At 38.9% G+C, this 18211-nt stretch overlaps 1 protein-coding gene across 4 annotated transcripts in view; it reads right to left on the bottom strand.

Annotated features, from left to right (window-relative positions):
- The window catches only part of STAU2 (staufen double-stranded RNA binding protein 2), a 177521-nt gene that overhangs the window by 27016 nt on the left and 132294 nt on the right, over nucleotides 1-18211 (bottom strand). The window contains exon 14 of one of the 4 annotated variants that reach the window (XM_080381420.1): nucleotides 1916-16400. The exons of the other annotated variants lie outside the window; for them this stretch is intronic. Within the exon in view, the coding sequence (XP_080237546.1) occupies nucleotides 16254-16400 (147 nt within the window). The 3' untranslated portion in view covers nucleotides 1916-16253. Of the gene's footprint in view, nucleotides 1-1915; nucleotides 16401-18211 lie in introns of those variants that run through there. 4 annotated transcript variants of the gene reach the window in all.

Here is an 18211-nt window from a genome sequence, read left to right as displayed (position 1 = left end):
TCAGTATTTGAAAATCAATTATTTCAAAGTATTAATGTTATGAAGAGTTAGTTGCACAGATTATCCTAAAAAAGACTGTTCAAAATGTTCAGACTGCTTGAAATTATTTAGGGTGGTCCTACTTAGATGTAAAAACAATGACTATCCTTACATCTTACTCTTTTATTAACTTACCAGCTCATTTTAATTCTTAAAACTCATGTACTTACATACTCCTCACTGTATAGTAGCAGCCTGCACTGTCTCAATGACAGGATATTAAATACCCTGCACTCTGTTTCCATTTAGTGTAGAAAGGAATCTAGGTCTGTTGCATCCAGAAATGGAATTAAGTTATCAGAGAATATTCATTTCAACATTGAGAAATGTTGTGGCTTTGATGAAAAATCTAATTGTGAAATAAAGTTAAAATAAAAATAAGATAGAATGTCATCTATTAATTTCAAATAGAGTATTAGAAATATGAGACAAAATTAAGTTCTGAAAATTCAGGTTTCTGCATCATCCTCACTCAACTGTGATGTTATTACTGGCCAAAACCACTTGGTTTTGTTCCCATAGCTTAGCTAAAAGTTTATTTGTTGATATATGATCCCAGAAAAATCATTCTTTGAGTAGGGATGGGAAAACAGCTTAGACATCCAGCCTTTCCTCTGGAAAGGTTTTCTAAAGGCTCCATTGCTTTGGTCAGACTTTTGTGTCTGGGCTCATAATCTGGGAAGAGCAAAGCCATGAATCTCCCAAAGTTATTATTTTATATAAAGTGACCTGTTCTCAGGCTGTTATTCCAACCAGGGAGGCTGGCAAGAGAGATGAGGGTTATACCTACCTATAGTACAATAGGCTCTTCTCACTAAGCTCCTGAAAGCTGAAACATTGTGGATTTTCTATCTTATAAATGTAAGAAGAAAAAAGGGTCAGGTAATCCATGAATTTAAGTGATACTGGGATCCCATTACAAGCAGAAACCTTTGGCCCTTTCTAAGTTTTATGTTCCATTGCCTGAAGCATTTATTTGAATTATTTCTTGCAGAGTTCAGAATGTTGAACAATGGGATTTGAAGTTTGGAGGAAGAAGATTTGGATACACTGGAATTATTTGAGATGTGAACATCAGGCAGGAGAATGGCCATGCTCCACAGACTTCCAGCACTCTTCAGGGCAAGACCCAGCACATTTCACTCCCTTGCTGACTGCTCCCAGGGTCTGCATCGGAGCAGTTCCCAGGGTACATACGCTGAACGCCGAAGTAGCAGGTATCTGCTGCCTGCTCCAGGGGTCTTGCTGCAATGCCTCTCCCAACCCAAGCGCTTGGATTATGTCTGGAGAAAGTCAGAGTGGAGAGGAGCCAGGAGGGAGGGCTGCTAAGCACCTGCTTCTTGTCCCTGTATGAAGCTGGGAGACAGCCAGAGTGTATACTAGCCTCAGGAGCTCAAAAGCCCAGAAGTGATTTTTCTAAATAGTGAGGTCAAATATTTTTGCCAGTAGTTTTATCAAATGGATAAGAAAGCTGGAGAAAGTAGGTGGTAAGGTGTTTTATTAATCTGACCGTACAGATAGAAAAATACTTTATTCTGAATTTTGCTCTTTTCTAGACCTGCCAGAAACAGGGTATTCCTGAATCCAAGATTTCCACACACGAAAAAACATCAAATCACATTACAAATATGCAGGCAAAGGAGCTCTGTCATATTCAATTCTCATTATTATTAACAGTGTCCATTCTCAGTGAGATTTTTTTAATTCCTTGTTAAATTTGAAGGAAGTAGACAGGATGGTTTTGAAAAGTGCCTTTGTGTTCTTCCATTTAATATTAAAGCTGTTTTTTGGTTTTTTTTTTCCTCTCTGAGGAAAGAAGCACCACTTCTTTACGTTCTCTTGAAATACTTTTTTTCTCACTAGTTCTGATGAAACTTCACTACTTCTGATGAAGGAGGAAGTGGAGATGCCAACATTTGATGCTGATTCAGAGGCACCCACCACATGTTGTAAAAGCTGCTGCCTAAAAGGGATTATGTGTTCCTTGAACTATTATACACTTAAGGAGACACGAATAAACTTCCAGATTCCAAAATGATAAAAAAAAAAAAATACTCCCACAGAAAAGAGAAAAAAAAAAGAGAACCAAAAAGAAAGTTGATGAAATGGAACCAACTCATGCCAAATTTTGCCAACACATTTTATATGAATAAGATGTCAGATGTCCTGGAGTTATTTATACAACTAGTCTACAAACAAGAACTGTCAGTACCAGAAAAAAAGGGTTTCATCTGCTTTTTTTTTTTTTTTTTTTTTTTTCCAGAACATTAACAAACGTGTAGCAAAGAATAATCCAAAAAGACTGTTGTGTTCAGTAGATTATACAACGAAGAATCAGAAGACTAGTTTGATCTGCTATAAATTAGAGCAGCACTGAGGCTGATTAAGTCATGCTAGAGACTGTACAGACCATACATGTGCAGTCTTCTTTGATTTCATCCTCCACATCCTAGTTCAGAGGGTGAAAAACATCTGAAAGGAGACCAACTTTTCAGAGCTTTCTTAGTTAGATTTGGACTATGGTCTATTACATAGGTGTGACGGTCACTTTTTGCTGAGCTAGCTTCATTGTCACTATTCTCAATCACCTCTTTTAAACACATTTAATAGCTTCAGGTCTATTCAGTTCTTGATAAGTGTAAATTATTATCTCCTTCTTGCTGTGAAAGGTTCAGACAGAAAGAAAAGTTAGACCCTTAACTTCACTAGTCCTTTGCATTTATCAGAGGATTTTTTAGAAAAAGAAAGAACTGTAGTAGCTGAAAATCTGAATGCAACAATCCAGGAATTACTGAACCAAACTATTTCATAATATATTGCAGTTCAGTTTCAGTATAACCCTAAGCTTTATTGCATTCTTCTCTTTAGAAGCAAATCTGCCTTAGGCATACTATTTTTGACAGTCTAGAGTACATCCTCCATAAACCTAAATTCATATGGTAAGCTCTTATTCTTAAATCCAATTTTATCCTTATTTGGGGGGAAAAACTAAAGATAAGGATCAGTTTCTACACTTTCCCTTAGCTGCTTCAGAAAAAGGAATGCAAACTAACAAAGCTTCTTTATTTCTACTTATTATTCTAATTACTTATCCGCAGTTTGGATCGTGATTGCTTCTATTTATACTGGAAGCCTACACATTGCACTATTTCTGCATGACTGCTTGTCAAACAAACACCTCAAACAACGATAACCAGCTCCCTTTCATAATTAGAAATTCAGAATTTTTCAGGGGAAACAAGCAAAACATATTTTTTAGATAGAAGGTGACTGAGCTGCGAATTGGAGCTGTATACCTCAAATTTAGTAACAGAGACAGCTAGAAGTAAAACAGAGTCCTAAAATAAAGATCAGGGCTCACAGTACATGAAGTAAACTTTTGGTAATAAAGCATATTTACACATGTGAAATATTCAAAGTTTTTAATGTTACACAGTATGCAGCTACACTCGCTAGACATACTTTAAAATAACTTCAACTGATCCTGTTCTGATTATAAGGTTACCCACAATTAGCATGAAATGAATGCATTTTTTTAATAGGGAGAACAATGAAATTGTATATAGGTAGCTCTGTCTCTGTTTTGAAGGGTCATAAGAAAGAGGATGAATGCGAAATACCAACTTTCATTTACAAACCAACCAACATTTTAGGTATCCTTATAAAGCCTTTACACACGGTACAGTTAGGAAAACAAAACCTGCACATCATTGCATGTTGGGAAACGATGCAATTAAGTTGAAGTGACAGTCAAGTTTCCTTCTGAAAATTAGGGTGGCTAATGGGGAGCATTGACACAAACTGGTTTTAGCCTCCGTGTAAGAAGCTGACGTGCCAGTGACATGCCCTACAGGTCTGACTTGCAGGCTGATCTGCGTGACAAACATCCTCCTTCACACACTGCAGAGCAAAGTAGCACTAAGGAATTACTTGATAGAAAGTTTGTCAACCCCTACAAATCTGGGCAGAAAGAAAGGCAGAAATGATTTTAAGAGAGCAGTACTTGATTTCCTTCCAAGGAAGCTAACGTAATGCAGTCCACTTGTTAAAGAGCCTGCTGTGGTGAGGTGTTGAGAGCACTCCAGTTCCATGGGCTGCAGTCAGCGAGGGATGCTGAACACATTTCAAACTGCACCCTGAATCATGCAGGCATCCAACATGCTCATGACATTTCTAGGAGTCAGCTCAAAGATTTGCACATAACCAACAGCCACACAAAAAGAAGGCTGGAGTGTATCGCAAGATCTTTAATTGTTCCGAAACACATCGGAGAACTTTACATGCAACTGCAAAACTTTACATATCCAAATGCTTCAAAGCTGTTTGTAAAATACTACTGTCATGCTGTGGGACTGATCCTACTGTCATTCTTCTTCCACTTCAGTAACCCCCTGCTGAGAATCTGAGAGTGCATTGGCCCTGCAGCGGCTCATGAGATGGCATTTATTGAAAAATAGTAGCAGAGAAAACAGGGAGCTGTAGTTAGAAGATGCTGATGTAACTCCTTCAGATGCTAACGAAGGCATATGTACACAATTACAATGTTTTGCAGGTTCAGATTTGCCCTGTCATTTGCTCAGCCTGTCTGCTCCAGCGTAGCAGTTTCAGAAAGGTGAGCATGCTTTCAAACAGGTGATGTGACACCTGCGAAACTCCTCTCTTGTCACCAGCCCCTTCTTCCCACATTCATCCTGCATGAACAACCAGCCCTGAATATGTTATCTAATCCTAGAAGCTCCTTCTCGACTAACTTACTGACAGTTTTGGTCAGACAGCTGCTTTATCTTACCCTATGCTCAGGCCTCAGTTGCACCCACTTTGACTGACAACAAGAAGCAAATGCATTACCCCGTTAATCTTTGAGATTGTCAGAATGATCCACAGTGTGGCATGTTGGCAGTATGGTTAAACTCAGACCTTCTGCTCCAAAAGCGAATGTCCCTTACACTTTAGATAAAGGAAAGCCTTTGCCAAACCCCTGCTACAGCAATGGTTATACAGCTATTTCTTTTGGTGCCAACTGCTTAAGTAGTTCTTCTCCACTCCCCCATCACCACTGCAGCCTTTGTGCTGGTCCATTAATAATGCTGCTACAGGTGTCTATCAGGACGTATCAGTGACTTGCCTACAACTAATTTACCAGAAAAAAAGAAGTTATGCTTTCCCATCTCATTCATCCTACAGGCCTGAAGAGCTGCATCAAGACAAGGGTGGTGCGTCAGGCGTAGATGTTAAGTGTCACCACTAACAGATGGTTTGTGCAACCATGCCCAATGAACTACATTAGAAACATGAATCACTGGGAAAGTTAAATCAGTTACATAGGCTGACTCACAACAGAAACCACAGGTTTATTGTGGAATAGTGCAATTGTGCTATTCTCTACAGAATACCAAGGCTAGTTTGGCAAGATGGCTAAGCCGATCTAACACCGTGTCACTGTTAAAATTAGTTGTCCAACCTCTTGCCTCCCATCCCAGGAACATGCTCCTGCCCCAGTCTTCCACCATCATGGGCACCTGGACCCCCAAGGGCAGCTGTAAATCAATTCACATATTCTTGCAGGGTTCATTTTTTCTAGCTCTAGACCTCTGCACTGAGTCTCTGTGGGGGCAGATGCCTGCTCAGAGGAGCCAGGGCAACCATGCAGTTGGGAGCAAGATGGCAGGAAAGAGATGAAACTGCCTTTTTTGGTAGCAGCTTAGCAATTAAGTTGGTTTAGCTTTAGTGTCAAACTACATAATGACTAATGAAACACAAAGAAGTACTACCTGTCTGTCAGTCAATCCTCCAGTGAGCATAAAAGGGTAAGAAGGTTCATTCTCTTGGCTTTAACGTGGTGGCATGTGTTAGAACTGGGCAAAGAAAGTGGATTAATTTCTGCTGAGCTGAGACTTTTGGGAGGATAACAGGCATGGCTCATTAGTTCCAGTAGAGGTAGGGGAGGGGAAGGTGGCTTTTCACCTAAGGGCTTAGGTAAACACAGAATTTTGCAGGAAAGTGCTTTAAGCAGTCAAGCTTGAGAGGAAACTTCACACTAAAGTTTGCATCTTAGCTGTCTTTTTAGCTAACAATGGAGATACATTCTATGGAAATTACACATATAGGATTAATTCTGTTTAGTCTCTATCCTGTGCAGGTTTTCATTTTTTATAGTCTTTTATAGATTCTTTGGTAAAAGGTTTCTGAAATGCAGCTTCTCCCGGTTGGTGGTTTGATAAAACAGACTTTGGCAGTAACACCAACTATAGAGTAAGAAGGGCTGATTGGGCATCCCTCTTAGCCTGAGACTTCCCACTTCTTGTAACTGCCTATGCACTAAATGAGAGAAGCTAGGCTGTACAGATGAAGGAAGTCTTGTAATGAAATATTATGGTGTTTGGAAGCATGCTCTTCTAGTCTGAATACCTAGATCTAGTGGAAGGTGTCCCTGCCCATGGCAGGGGGGGTGGAACTAGATGACCTTTAAAGTCGTTCCAACCCAAACCATTCTATGATTCTATGATAATTCTATCATTCTATGAATACAGACACAGGAACAATAACAAAAAAATAATTAAATTGAGGTGAAAAAAAAAAAAGATTGTATCCCCTCAGATTATTTCTCTCTCTTTCTCACCTTGCCCACATCACTGCCTCAGCTGAGGGGGTGCTCCACTCCTCTCGCTGGGGCTGCAGCACCGTGCAGGCAACAGCTTAAGGTTCCCAGCATGACAGGAGACAGCTGTCTGACTCTGTAGGTGGTCATATGGGAGAAGAAAGACCAGGATTTCATTTTCTAGTCTTAAGATTTGTTGTCTATTTAATCTAAAGTTTTGTTTCCTAAATATATGAACAGGTTTGGATAATTTTAAGGTATAACAGTAAGGCGTATCTGGAATTAAGCTACCATTAATATGATAGGAGCCTAATTGTTTATAGGGAGAAGTACAGATCCATAGCTCTTGCATCTTATATTTAATCAGAACATCGGAGGTTTCATTAGCACCTATTTTTAAGTAGTTAACTTTTTGACTGGTAATAACTCTAAAGACCTGTTTAAAGTCAAAAGATCCAGTGAATTTAGTCCCAGTCTTCGAAGACTACACACAATGTGGCACGAACTGGGGCCATCTGTTACATGGGTAACACTGCATAGCCAGTGCTACCTCCAGGGACATACAGCAAGCTTGATGGATATAACCTGAGAGGTCATCGAGAGCCTGAGCAGACCTCAGTGTGACAGGGGGAACAACTTGTTTAGCTTTTTTAGTCTGCATATAGGTCTAGCGATACACTCACCACCCCAGTTAGCAGCTTGCAGCACTGCAAGTAGACTTGAAGCTAAGCGCTTCTTCACTGGTGACATGTTTTCTCCCAAACAAGGTCTGTCAAGCCAGTTTTTCTTTTTAATTCTTCTAATCCAAGATTTGGGGCTAAAGTGCTGCCACTATAAATGGGATGAAACTGTAACATCTCTGTTGTGGAATCCAGCCCTTCAAAGTTCAGGCAGTAATTCCAGGTTGTTTTATTACCCAGCATTGCTTATTCACCTGTTACCAGCCCCACAATGTTTTCATTCAACAGAGAAAAAATTGCTCGATTCCTACCTCTCAACAAACAGAAATTAACTGGCTTGCTTGCAACCATGCATGAAGACATTAGACCCAGCTGCTGTATATCTACAGCGGGCCTCAAGTTAAGATTAAAGCAGTGTACAGTGCCAAGTAAATTGACCTAACCAGCAGTTTTCTCTGGAAAGAATACTGAACAGAACTGTAATATACCTCCTCTAATTTTCTTGCGTCAGCAGTAAAGATAACATTAGGTATTTGCTTCACATCATTTACAAGGGAAAAATAGCTTGCATGGGAAAATGTAGCAAGGAGCTGAAGTGGTAAGAGAAAAGACTGGTGAAATGCAGGTTTGCAGGAAACAATCTGGGACAGAAATAGTGAAGTGCATTAAACCCTTTCTTTGGCATCTGCTTTCTCATGGGCTACACCACACAGTAATGTGCTTAAAAAGAATAGCCTGTACAAAGTGGTTTGGGACAGGCTCCTGCTTCAGTTGCATAACCTTACTCCAGGAGAGAGCTTGCATGGGATGCAGAATTTATTCTGCTTCCCTGTACAAGCACAGCACTGGCAGCAAAAAGCCCCCATGTCCCACCAGCATCCTCACCTGCCACCCTGAGGCTGGGTTTCCACGTGGTCCCCCCTCCAGCAGCCAGCATGGCACTGAGGGCAGAGACTGCTGATTATGGCAGTGTGGGTCTGTAGGGCTGACACTTGCCTACCCAGACCGAAACTCGCAGCTTTCTTCACGGGGGCCTCCTACAGACATCACATTTGAACAGCTGTCAATCACCCATGTCCCCGGCCAGATTCATGCAGGTGACCTACAAGTGAAATATTTTCCCCTACTAATCCCTAGTAGCCATCAAGGGCTCTTTTTAACAACATAAGACGTCACTATGTCAAACAAAAATGGTACTGATTCTGGTTATGAAGTGAAAAATATTGTTTCTTGATAATTATTTATATCAAAGAAGACAACCAAACCAGTGACCTGTCCTTTGCCTTTAGTTTTCTTTGAGCCCTTCTGCAATAGCCATGGGAATCACGGTTCTCTAGGGCCTGGCTCCTCCACAGCCCAGCAGATGTTCTGTCTCATTTTGCCTGTGGTTATGCTCTAGTGGACAAAGAGCAGCAAGAAAGATGAGCATTGAATGGCCAAGGGGACCAGGAACCAAAGAACACTCCCATCTCCTGGCTTTGGAGGGGTGATAATGGGATGGGCAAAATCTGTCTGCTAAATATGGTCTGGAGATAGCATCATCAGCGGGGACTTCTTAACCAATGCTGAAGGCAGAAACCCAAACCAAAACATGAGCTTGGAAGTGTGTTAATGTTCAGATACTCATAGCCCAGCTGATATGCCAAGCCATGTACTTGCTCCCTCTGCCAATAAAATGATAAGTATCTAGATACTTGGGATTACACACGAGAGAGAAATCTTAATTAATTCAATATGGCACCTTTATGTTGCTTATTTTATAGGACTACTCAAATGCATACTTTTAAAATACATAAATGTATTCCTTCTGTGTGAAGACAAAAATATGGCTATTGGCCCTCTGTTGAAAAAACAGCTTATGTGGCAATTTTTAGCTAGATTTGGTTTAAAAATGAACTATGCCCATAGAAGAAATACATCTTTTTCTAAAGAGAGACTTTCAAAGAGCTTTATGAATATTACCTAGGCATTGGAGCCAAATATTTCACAAAAAGAACTTGGAAACAAAATACTGGTATTCTTTCTTGGATAACTCTCAAACAGAGGCTTCTGACTATAATAGTATGCAGCACTTGCATGATATGGACAATTGCCTTGGGACTGAGAAATCAATTCTGCAAAGCACTAAAAATGTTGAAGATCAGCACTTTGCGGGATACCACCGATATTCTTTCCAGGACCAGTCAGATGCTGAGACATCCAAACTGCCTTAGTGCTACCGATGTATTTCAAATGTTAAATGTGATATGCAGATCTGAGTATCATAGTAAAATGATTGTTCCCTCAAGCACCTACAGATAAATCCTTTTAAGTCTCTTCTGCAACAGACCAGTGTTTGTAAGCATACAAGAATTCGTCAAGAAAAGCTGTGGATTAATTTTGTAGGTCAAGGTATATGCACCATGCAAAACTGCATAGTACTGGGGACAGTTAAATCTATTGTTTAGGAATTAATTAATTAATTTTATAGAGAAAATACTTATGAAAAAATAAGCAGGTAGATGTTTGTGGCTTAAGAAGATCTAATGGTAAATAAAGGATCTATTTCATAAGAAATACATGGACTACAGTAATTTTACAATGTCTTAGATTGCTTAATTATTCAGAACAACTTAATCACCAGTTTTTCCTATTCACCTGCAACACTTCTGAAACAAGCTAATACTTACGGATTAAAGCGGTGTTCCAGATGAGTAACTAGAGCCCAGAAACTTTATGGTGAAAATTTAGAAGAGGATTAGCATGAATAGCTGAGTCAGTGCTGGTTGACTTTTGAATACCTGCCCGTGGCTTGGTTATATTTGCTTGGTTCTGAAAAATCAGCTTCTGTGATGATTGTTCTTTTAAACCAAAGCATCTACAATCACAGGTCACTTGCAAATCTATTCTCTCTTCCTACTAATGGTTTTTGATAACTACACTTTCTACACTTCTAACTACCAACAGTGAACAGTGAAGAGAGAGTTTCTAAATGTGAATCTTCATCAGCAAATAAATCATTGCTACGCCACTTAAATAGCTTCGCCTTTGGCATGCTAAATTTTTGTACTCTGATAATATTTTGGCATGATCCTTTAATTATTCTTGCTAAGAACACAAATAATTAAATCATGAAGCACTCCAGTTTCTTGGTATTGTTCCAAATCAAAGGCAATATGACTATATGCAAAACATCACTATTGCTGTTACAATGTAAGTAAGGCAATAAAGCCCCAATAAAGAGACAAAAAGTACATCACTACAGTGTATTAACTCTGCAAAAAACAAGTGGTCAGCTTCATCATCCCCTGAAAATAGGGAATAATAAAACCTGATTTAAAATGCCTATATAAAGGCTGAAGAAGTAGCAGCTTTCCTTTTGGAGTTGCTCAAACTGTCTTCTACAGTGCAACTGGCTTTCTGTGTGTTTGGGGAAAAGGGGTCCAAAAGCTTTGTGAATTATTCAAGAAATCTAGAAGTATTACAGAGGACGTGCCCCAGAACACTTTGTCCCTGGCTCAGAGCCTCCGCTCAGCAGCACAGACTGAAGGAAAGCATAGTCTGAGGCTCTGTAGTTGGTGCCTACTGGTGATTATTTTCTTTGCACAGATCTACAGCACCCGCTTGCGTTCTTCCTGTAAGTGTAGTGTAGGTGCAGAGGAGCAGTCTTCTCCACACTCCTCCTCTTTCACCATGCTTTCCCTTTCCATTCTGATCTCTCTGGATACATGGATTAGGCAGAAAAGGCAAATGCTGCAGGCCACAAACTGTTTTGTTCCTGCCCATAAGGGAGATGCACACATGGAAAACTCTGAGTGGAAGTCACCACCTACCTGTTGCTCTGATACCGTTGTATAAATGGTGAACTGGGACTATGGTACATAAATAGAAATAAATGCTTAGTGCGTCCTTGGAGCCAGCTCTGCACAGCTCCTTTTTCAGCTACAAACTTATCTGAGTTATGTGTCTGAGATAACTGTCTGCTGCTATGTCATCTTTCTGCTGCCAATACAGCCACAGTCTGTGGAAAGGAACTGGGAACTGAGGCTAGCAACCAAATATACAAGTATAGCCTATTTCATAGAGCTTTAAGCACTTGATTAGACATAGTCCATGAAACTGTAAAACTGAAGACTGAAAAAGATAGATGCACTGGCTATGAGACTGCCTACCAACCTTAGCATGGTCCTATATGTATGTTCAGTATGGCACAATCTTTAAATATACGCTCATTCCATTTCTGACTAACGCCACTCACAAGATGGGCATACTCAGAAGAGTAGACCCAAAGTTCCATGATAAAGAAAGTGGCAAACTGTAAAGATGCCCTGGAAAGCAGCAGAACCCACGAAGTAGAGCACAGCACCAGCATTTATACTTCCAGGTTTGCCGCTGGCATGGTGGCTGATTTTTAGCAAGACACTGAGCATCCTCATCCTTCACCTCCCTATCTGTAACATAAGCAGAATGATATCAGCTTACTTGGTCAAGTATTTGAGATAGATATACCAGTAAAAAGGGATATGCAACAAGCAGGTCTCTCTTTGGAGAGACGGGAGTTACACACCTCACACAACCCTCCCTCGTCAGTGGAAAGATTGGAAAAGACTCCACACCTTTCAGTTGAAACAAATCTAAACATTCCTAATCCTTGGATCGCACCTGGAACTATTTATTACCAAGATCTGATCCTGTGATGGGATTAGTTCAGCCTCAGTGTTACAGTAACTCCACTGTGGTTTCACTCTTGTAACAGGGAATAAAAATACATACTTCTGGAGTTATGTTTCATATTAGATGGTGAGCATATTTGTACGAGCCCTCATTTTCCCATTCAGCTTCAGAGGATCCCGTTACAGAGTTTTGTATGGTTATTTTCTACTTCTGCATTGGGTCAAGCTTTCCCCAGGGTACACTTCTAATTCATGGTCTTCTACATTATTATTACCCTTTTGACCTAAATGATTAGCCAAAGTTTGAGGCCCTGAGGGTTGTTTCTATTAGGAGGAGAAAATAATGAAGTCAAGCATCTTTTAGGCATATCTAGTTAAAAAAACACCTCCAAAGCCACACGCCCCCAACTTCACTCCTGTTTTCTTGAATGCAGGAGATACACAACAACCAAAACCAAATTTCTGCCATCCCTCCTGAAGGCTTTTCAGCCAGCATGCAGACCTTTGTGGGACTGATTCTTTCTTTCTTAATTTTATCTATTCTTTCTAGATATCTAAATATCTAATTCTTTCATTCTTACTTTCACTTTCTTGTCTTCCTTTGAGTCTTTTGCTACACTTTTTCTCCTGCTTTCTCTGTTTTAGTTTCTTTTGCTTTTGTCCTCTTCCAGATACGGAATCTCCATAAAGATTAATTTAATATCCAGTCGTACCCTTCTTCGACCACGTTCAAATGCCTGAGTGTCCCTACATATGCTTTTGTTTCAGGAGGTGAAATATGCCTGCAATTAGGGTGGAGGCTGCTATTGTTTGAACTGCTGCTAGCATGAGCTTACCTGTTCCTTAAAGGAAGGATGTAACATTCACCAAATTCCATGGTACTTCACCCAAACATGCATGCCTCAAATTCACATTTTTGGAAAGCTGTGGAGACCCTTCTGGTTTGCCTACATACCCAAATCAGCTGGCTCCAGAGTCTGCAGTCAAACCAACACTAGTGCCAGCGGTGTGAGTGAAGGAAGCAGTGCTGTCCTCTCCCAGCTGCATCTCCCACAATACTTGCAGGATAAGGAGCTGCAATAGCTCAAAGAAAAGTGTGGTGGAGGGTCAGGAATGAGAAGCCAGGAGTGGGGGAAAGGCAGGACAATGTTTTTGGCACTGGGGTCAGCACACCTGGCTGGAGGTATTCGTCACACTAGCTTCATCCATTGAAATCTCCCTGAGCTTTGTGCAAGCAGAAATGCTTATATAGTAGGTGCCACTAGCTGCCAGTTCTAATCTGAGAATTTGGATAGGAACGGTATGGAAGGGCTGTGACTTTTTAAATTATGGCAGTTACATAGATAGCATAAGGGGTGTCAGTGCTTTCTACCTGCCATATTTAAACATCTCTCCAAATAAATTAGAGAACATAACAGAAAACATGCTCATGATGAATTCTACCTTGATCCTGCACTGACACAAGGGGGTTTTGGTATTCCATAGCCTTAGCAGCTGGAACCCTTAAAAATTTTAAGAATGTAGGAACCTCCAAAAGACCACTGTGAAAGTGAAGCACAATTTACAGAGTGACTTGCCCAGTGTTAATGGTGGCATTTGTGGCCCAGCACCCTTGTGCCCATATCCCCTTCTCCTAGCCCATCTGATTACAGTGCTTTCCTCACAACGGGACTCCAACTATTATCTTCAAAGGGGAAAAACGCTGTGTAAGTAAGCTGTAAAAATAGCTAGAGAAGCACATCAGAGAATGCCCTTCTATTATTTCCTCTTGCAGATGCACATTTTCAAATAAATCTCCAGCATCAGTTCTTGAGGCAATACATGCAGCATTCTCTAAACTACTTCAGCGGTTGTGCTATACCTATAACCCCAAACCATAACACAAATATTAAAGCAGGAAAAGCATGCATAAAATCTATATTACCACATTAATCTCAAAAGGACATTTGGCTAATATAAAATTCAGCATCATCTTCATTGATAGTTCAGGGAAATAAAGTTGTAATAAATTGCCGCAAGGCAAAGTACTAATGATTGAATGAGGCTATGCAATTAAGATGTAACTTTTAAAATCACCTCTGAGGTTAAATGTAGAAGAATTATGAGTAAAAGGGCAATTAAACACCAGACACTTCAATCTAAGGTCTCCTCATCAAAGATTCAGTTACCTAAATTGTTTTTCGCCATTTCAGAGGAAGAGCTGGGTGTAACAATATTTCATCCCCCACAAGAGGAAGTAAAGAATACTCTTTCAAACAAAAGCATTACCAGGCTATCAAAATCTTTACAAAGAAAAATAAACTAATCAAGATTGATCTACTAGGGCTCTCAAGTTTCCAAATTCCTAAATGTTAACACTAGGTTATAAAAGGGAAAAGAAGCACAAAATGTAGCCATTATCATCTTCGTATCACAACCTCAAGTAATATATATCTTAATGAAATGTGAATTCCATGAGCAGTGTACTTGATATTTCTGTAATCTGTAACTTTTTTTATATAATTTCACGTGCTGTATTTAAAAACAATTTCTTTCTGAAATCTTTTAAGATTTATTTTTGAGGAGAGAGATGCATTCACTTATGCTCTGACCCTGCAGACCTTTACATATCTGACTGACTTTAGTGTATGTGTATATATATATATAGTGTCTCTGTTGAGTAAAGGTATTAAAATTTAAATGTATTCAACATTGTGAAGCTGATTAAAGTTTTCTTCAAGGGACACATGAAAAATCTAATACTAACTAAAAAATTAAACTAGCTGCAAACTACAGTTGTGCATGAAAATTACAAAAATACATTTTGTATAGTATTTAAAGAGTAACATTTTTTCTACACGTTTCCTTTCTCTTTCCAAGTGACAATGTACTAGCACATTGGTATAAATCAGTATCAGAATTTCATATTGTCATACCATAGTCCATCCAGAGTTTCCAAGGCATGTTAAAATGCATCAGTTTAATAACCTGACTTGTCTTGTGAGGTTTTGTGCCTCTATTTCTAGCAGAAAAAAATGGGGAAAAAGGAATATAAGAAAAGAGGTTTCTCACCCAAGATGAGTAATATTTCTCTTACTTCACTGTAAGATTTAGACTACTGTACCTGCATCATATAAACAAATAAAGACCACGTGCAATTTTCCCTTGGGCAGAATGAAAAGGGAGAAAAGAAAGAAAAGAAAGAAGTACATTTGACAGATGCTAGTAACATCACTTACTGCATGTCTGGAAAGCCCTTAGGAGGCGTATCTATTCCAAAATAACTAAATAAATTCAAAATTCACACCAGTTTGTTGCAAGAGCTCACAGGTTTTATTTTAAACTAGGAATGTGCTATTTTGCTCTAACTTTAAAATAGCCATGCACAACCCTCCTTTAAAAAAACACCACACTGAGAAATGTTCCCTTAAGATACACAACACAAAACTAATTCTCTTACTGTTTGAAGTTAAACCAAAGTACCTGTAATTAACGAACTACTTTCAGAGTGGATAAGAGTTTAGGAAGAAGGGAGAAAAAGAAGTATATTAAAATGTGCTTTTTACTTTGTGCAAAATGTACATCTTTATCGCCTCTTCATTTACAGCATTAACCCTGTAGCAACTGTTGCGACTGTACAAGTTTCATTGTGCATTGGTTTAAACAATTAATGCTATTTACTGCTGCCATTTTACATCAGATGTAAAAAATCAGTTTCCTGATTTTCAAAAAACTTACAAGCCTCCTCACAAAGCTGTTTACAATGGCCTTTGCAGCTTAACATTTCTGAGATACGTAGGCAGCTTTCCTGACGCATGGAAAAGACTGCAAATTACTTGAGTATTCAGCATCATAAAACACAGTCACTGATATAAAAGCTGAAAATGTGCATACCAGCTTTTTATTGTGCGTTTACAGCCTAATTCAAGTTTATGCATAAAGTTTCATTATACATTGCATTATTGCATATTGGGTACGCTGGCATTATATTAACACTAAACTAAAAACCAGAATCAACTGCATTTCTATTTGCTATACACAGCCATGCTTCTCTACGTACATCTGTAATTTTTAAAAATTCCTTCTGCTTCTACAACAGCCTTCTGCTAATTTTCTTCAATTTTCTGCTCCACTAACTTAAAAGTCACTTCCTTAAGAAAACATATGACAGACAACCTGAGTGACTGATTATATTGTGCCATCACTTTGTTTTTTCTCTGAGGCCGTGGTTTAAGAGGATGGATGTTAGTGTAAATGACAGAAAGGGGAGCTTCGCATAGGATTTCACTTCTGTTCAAAGACAAGCTAATGCAACCTTGCTGAGGTGCAATCAACTTGACAAATGGATGCTGTGCAGCCCTGTGCCTCCCACTGAAACCCGAGAGTCTGATTTACACAATATTCCCCCTGTAAATGAAGGGAAGCCCAAATTCCAATCAGACTTAACGCTGCTCAGCTGTATAATGGGTTGATCTGATAATTCCTCCCCTGTAATGAAATCTGATAATAGTGGGAAAAAATACATCAGAGAGAATGGAATACATTAATGAACTTGTAAAAATACACTTAAGTCTTAACAGATTTAATAAACAGAGGAGGGATGGCTCAAACCGGGAGTCTTCATATGTGGTCAGCAGTTCTCGGGTTTAACAATGAAGCTGACTGAAAATACAGAGTTTCTATTTACAATTGACTACATTCACCACACCTTTTTTCAGATGGCCAGGAAAAGAAAAAAAAGCATTTAAATATCAAAGTAAGCTTTGTAATATGTTTATATGTCTTGCCTTGTTCTGTTTCCCCTTCAAACTAAACTAATTCTATGATACAAGCTGTTTTCCCAGGGAAATGTGAGTCAGATAGAAATGTTTTCCTACCCAAGAAACAGCGTTTCATTTACTAACTGGAAAAAATAGGAAACATTTGCTTTTAGACTTTTAAGATTTTTTGAAATTTGAAAACAAAGACAATTCCATTTCAAAACACTTTTCAGACAAGTTTGACAGCTGGCACAAAAATTAACTAATGTTTACATTGGAAAAATGTCACAGAAATGTCTATTAAAATCAGTATTTTTTGTGTATCATAATAAACTACTCCAATTGCCATTGTGGTCTACAAATAAACATTTTGCCGTAGCAGCTACAATTGCAACCAGAAGCTGTTCTCACACATATACGAGTTGAGTAGTGCAGGATTTTTAGGGTTTTATTTACTTTGCTGTTGTCACAAATAAAAGAAAAAAAGAAAAAAACTTATGCAAACATTTCATGCTGAAGTGAATGGATTTCAACAGCTGCTGATTTGGTGACATCGAGAACCCCAGTGGAGATGTCCTGCTGAATTAACGTCTTGGAAATGTTAAAAAGAAACTTCAAACAGCCCTTGTTTAGCAGGCGGTCGAGGCTCACTCTCGGTGGGGATCATGTGAAGACTAGCAGAGCAGTCACTCAGTCATGAATCAGACTTGTCAATAGTTGCCTATTTTCTCAACAGGTGTCTCAATCACACACCATAATCCTTCCCCCCATAAGCTTCTGTTTAACAGAAATCACTATCACACAGGACACTGTTTTTTCTTGTATGGGACATACAGTGATTTCTTAATAACCAACTCCCTCCTACAGTCTCTACTGAACCAAGTACAAACATGTCTCTTGCCTATGTGAGCTAGCAGGGAAAGTATGAGAACTGTTACACAGGAGCGAGGAAGCATTTAATCCTTTGTTATTGCTGCAGATAAGCGTGGCAAACACCAAATGATCATCCGCTTTTTTGTCAGGTAACTATGAAATTCTATTATACTGAGGTACCTTTTGTGAATCACTGTGCAGTAATCTCTTGGTACTTGGACACAAAAAGGCATCATTGACGTAAAAGATCTTACTGTAAATAAAAATGTAGGTAAAAGTTTCATATTAACTAAATAAAAACCAAGAAGTTTAAATTAAAAACCCAGGAAGCCATTTTCAAAAAGTTTTTTGTTTTTTTTTTTATAACTAACTTTCACTCATGAGTTTTTATAGCATTTTTTTGTTGTGTTTATAACATAGATTATTTTTGTTGTTTTGAAATCCTCATTTCTTTTGTATGACTCGTACATATATGTAACTACAAAGTCAGTTGTCCTATGCATCACAGCTGACAGAATCCTGAAGAAATACAAGGATTAGCAGAAAATGTTAAGTTACATATAGTTTTTACCCTATAAAAAACTGTTTAACTCTGTTCTTACAGTGATGTTCTTTGAGCCACGTCAGTAT

The sequence above is a fragment of the Falco punctatus genome, assembly GCF_963210335.1.
Source record: "Falco punctatus genome assembly, chromosome: 3".
In the NCBI taxonomy this organism is placed as follows: domain Eukaryota; kingdom Metazoa; phylum Chordata; class Aves; order Falconiformes; family Falconidae; genus Falco; species Falco punctatus.
This window is presented reverse-complemented; position numbering and strand designations above follow the sequence as displayed.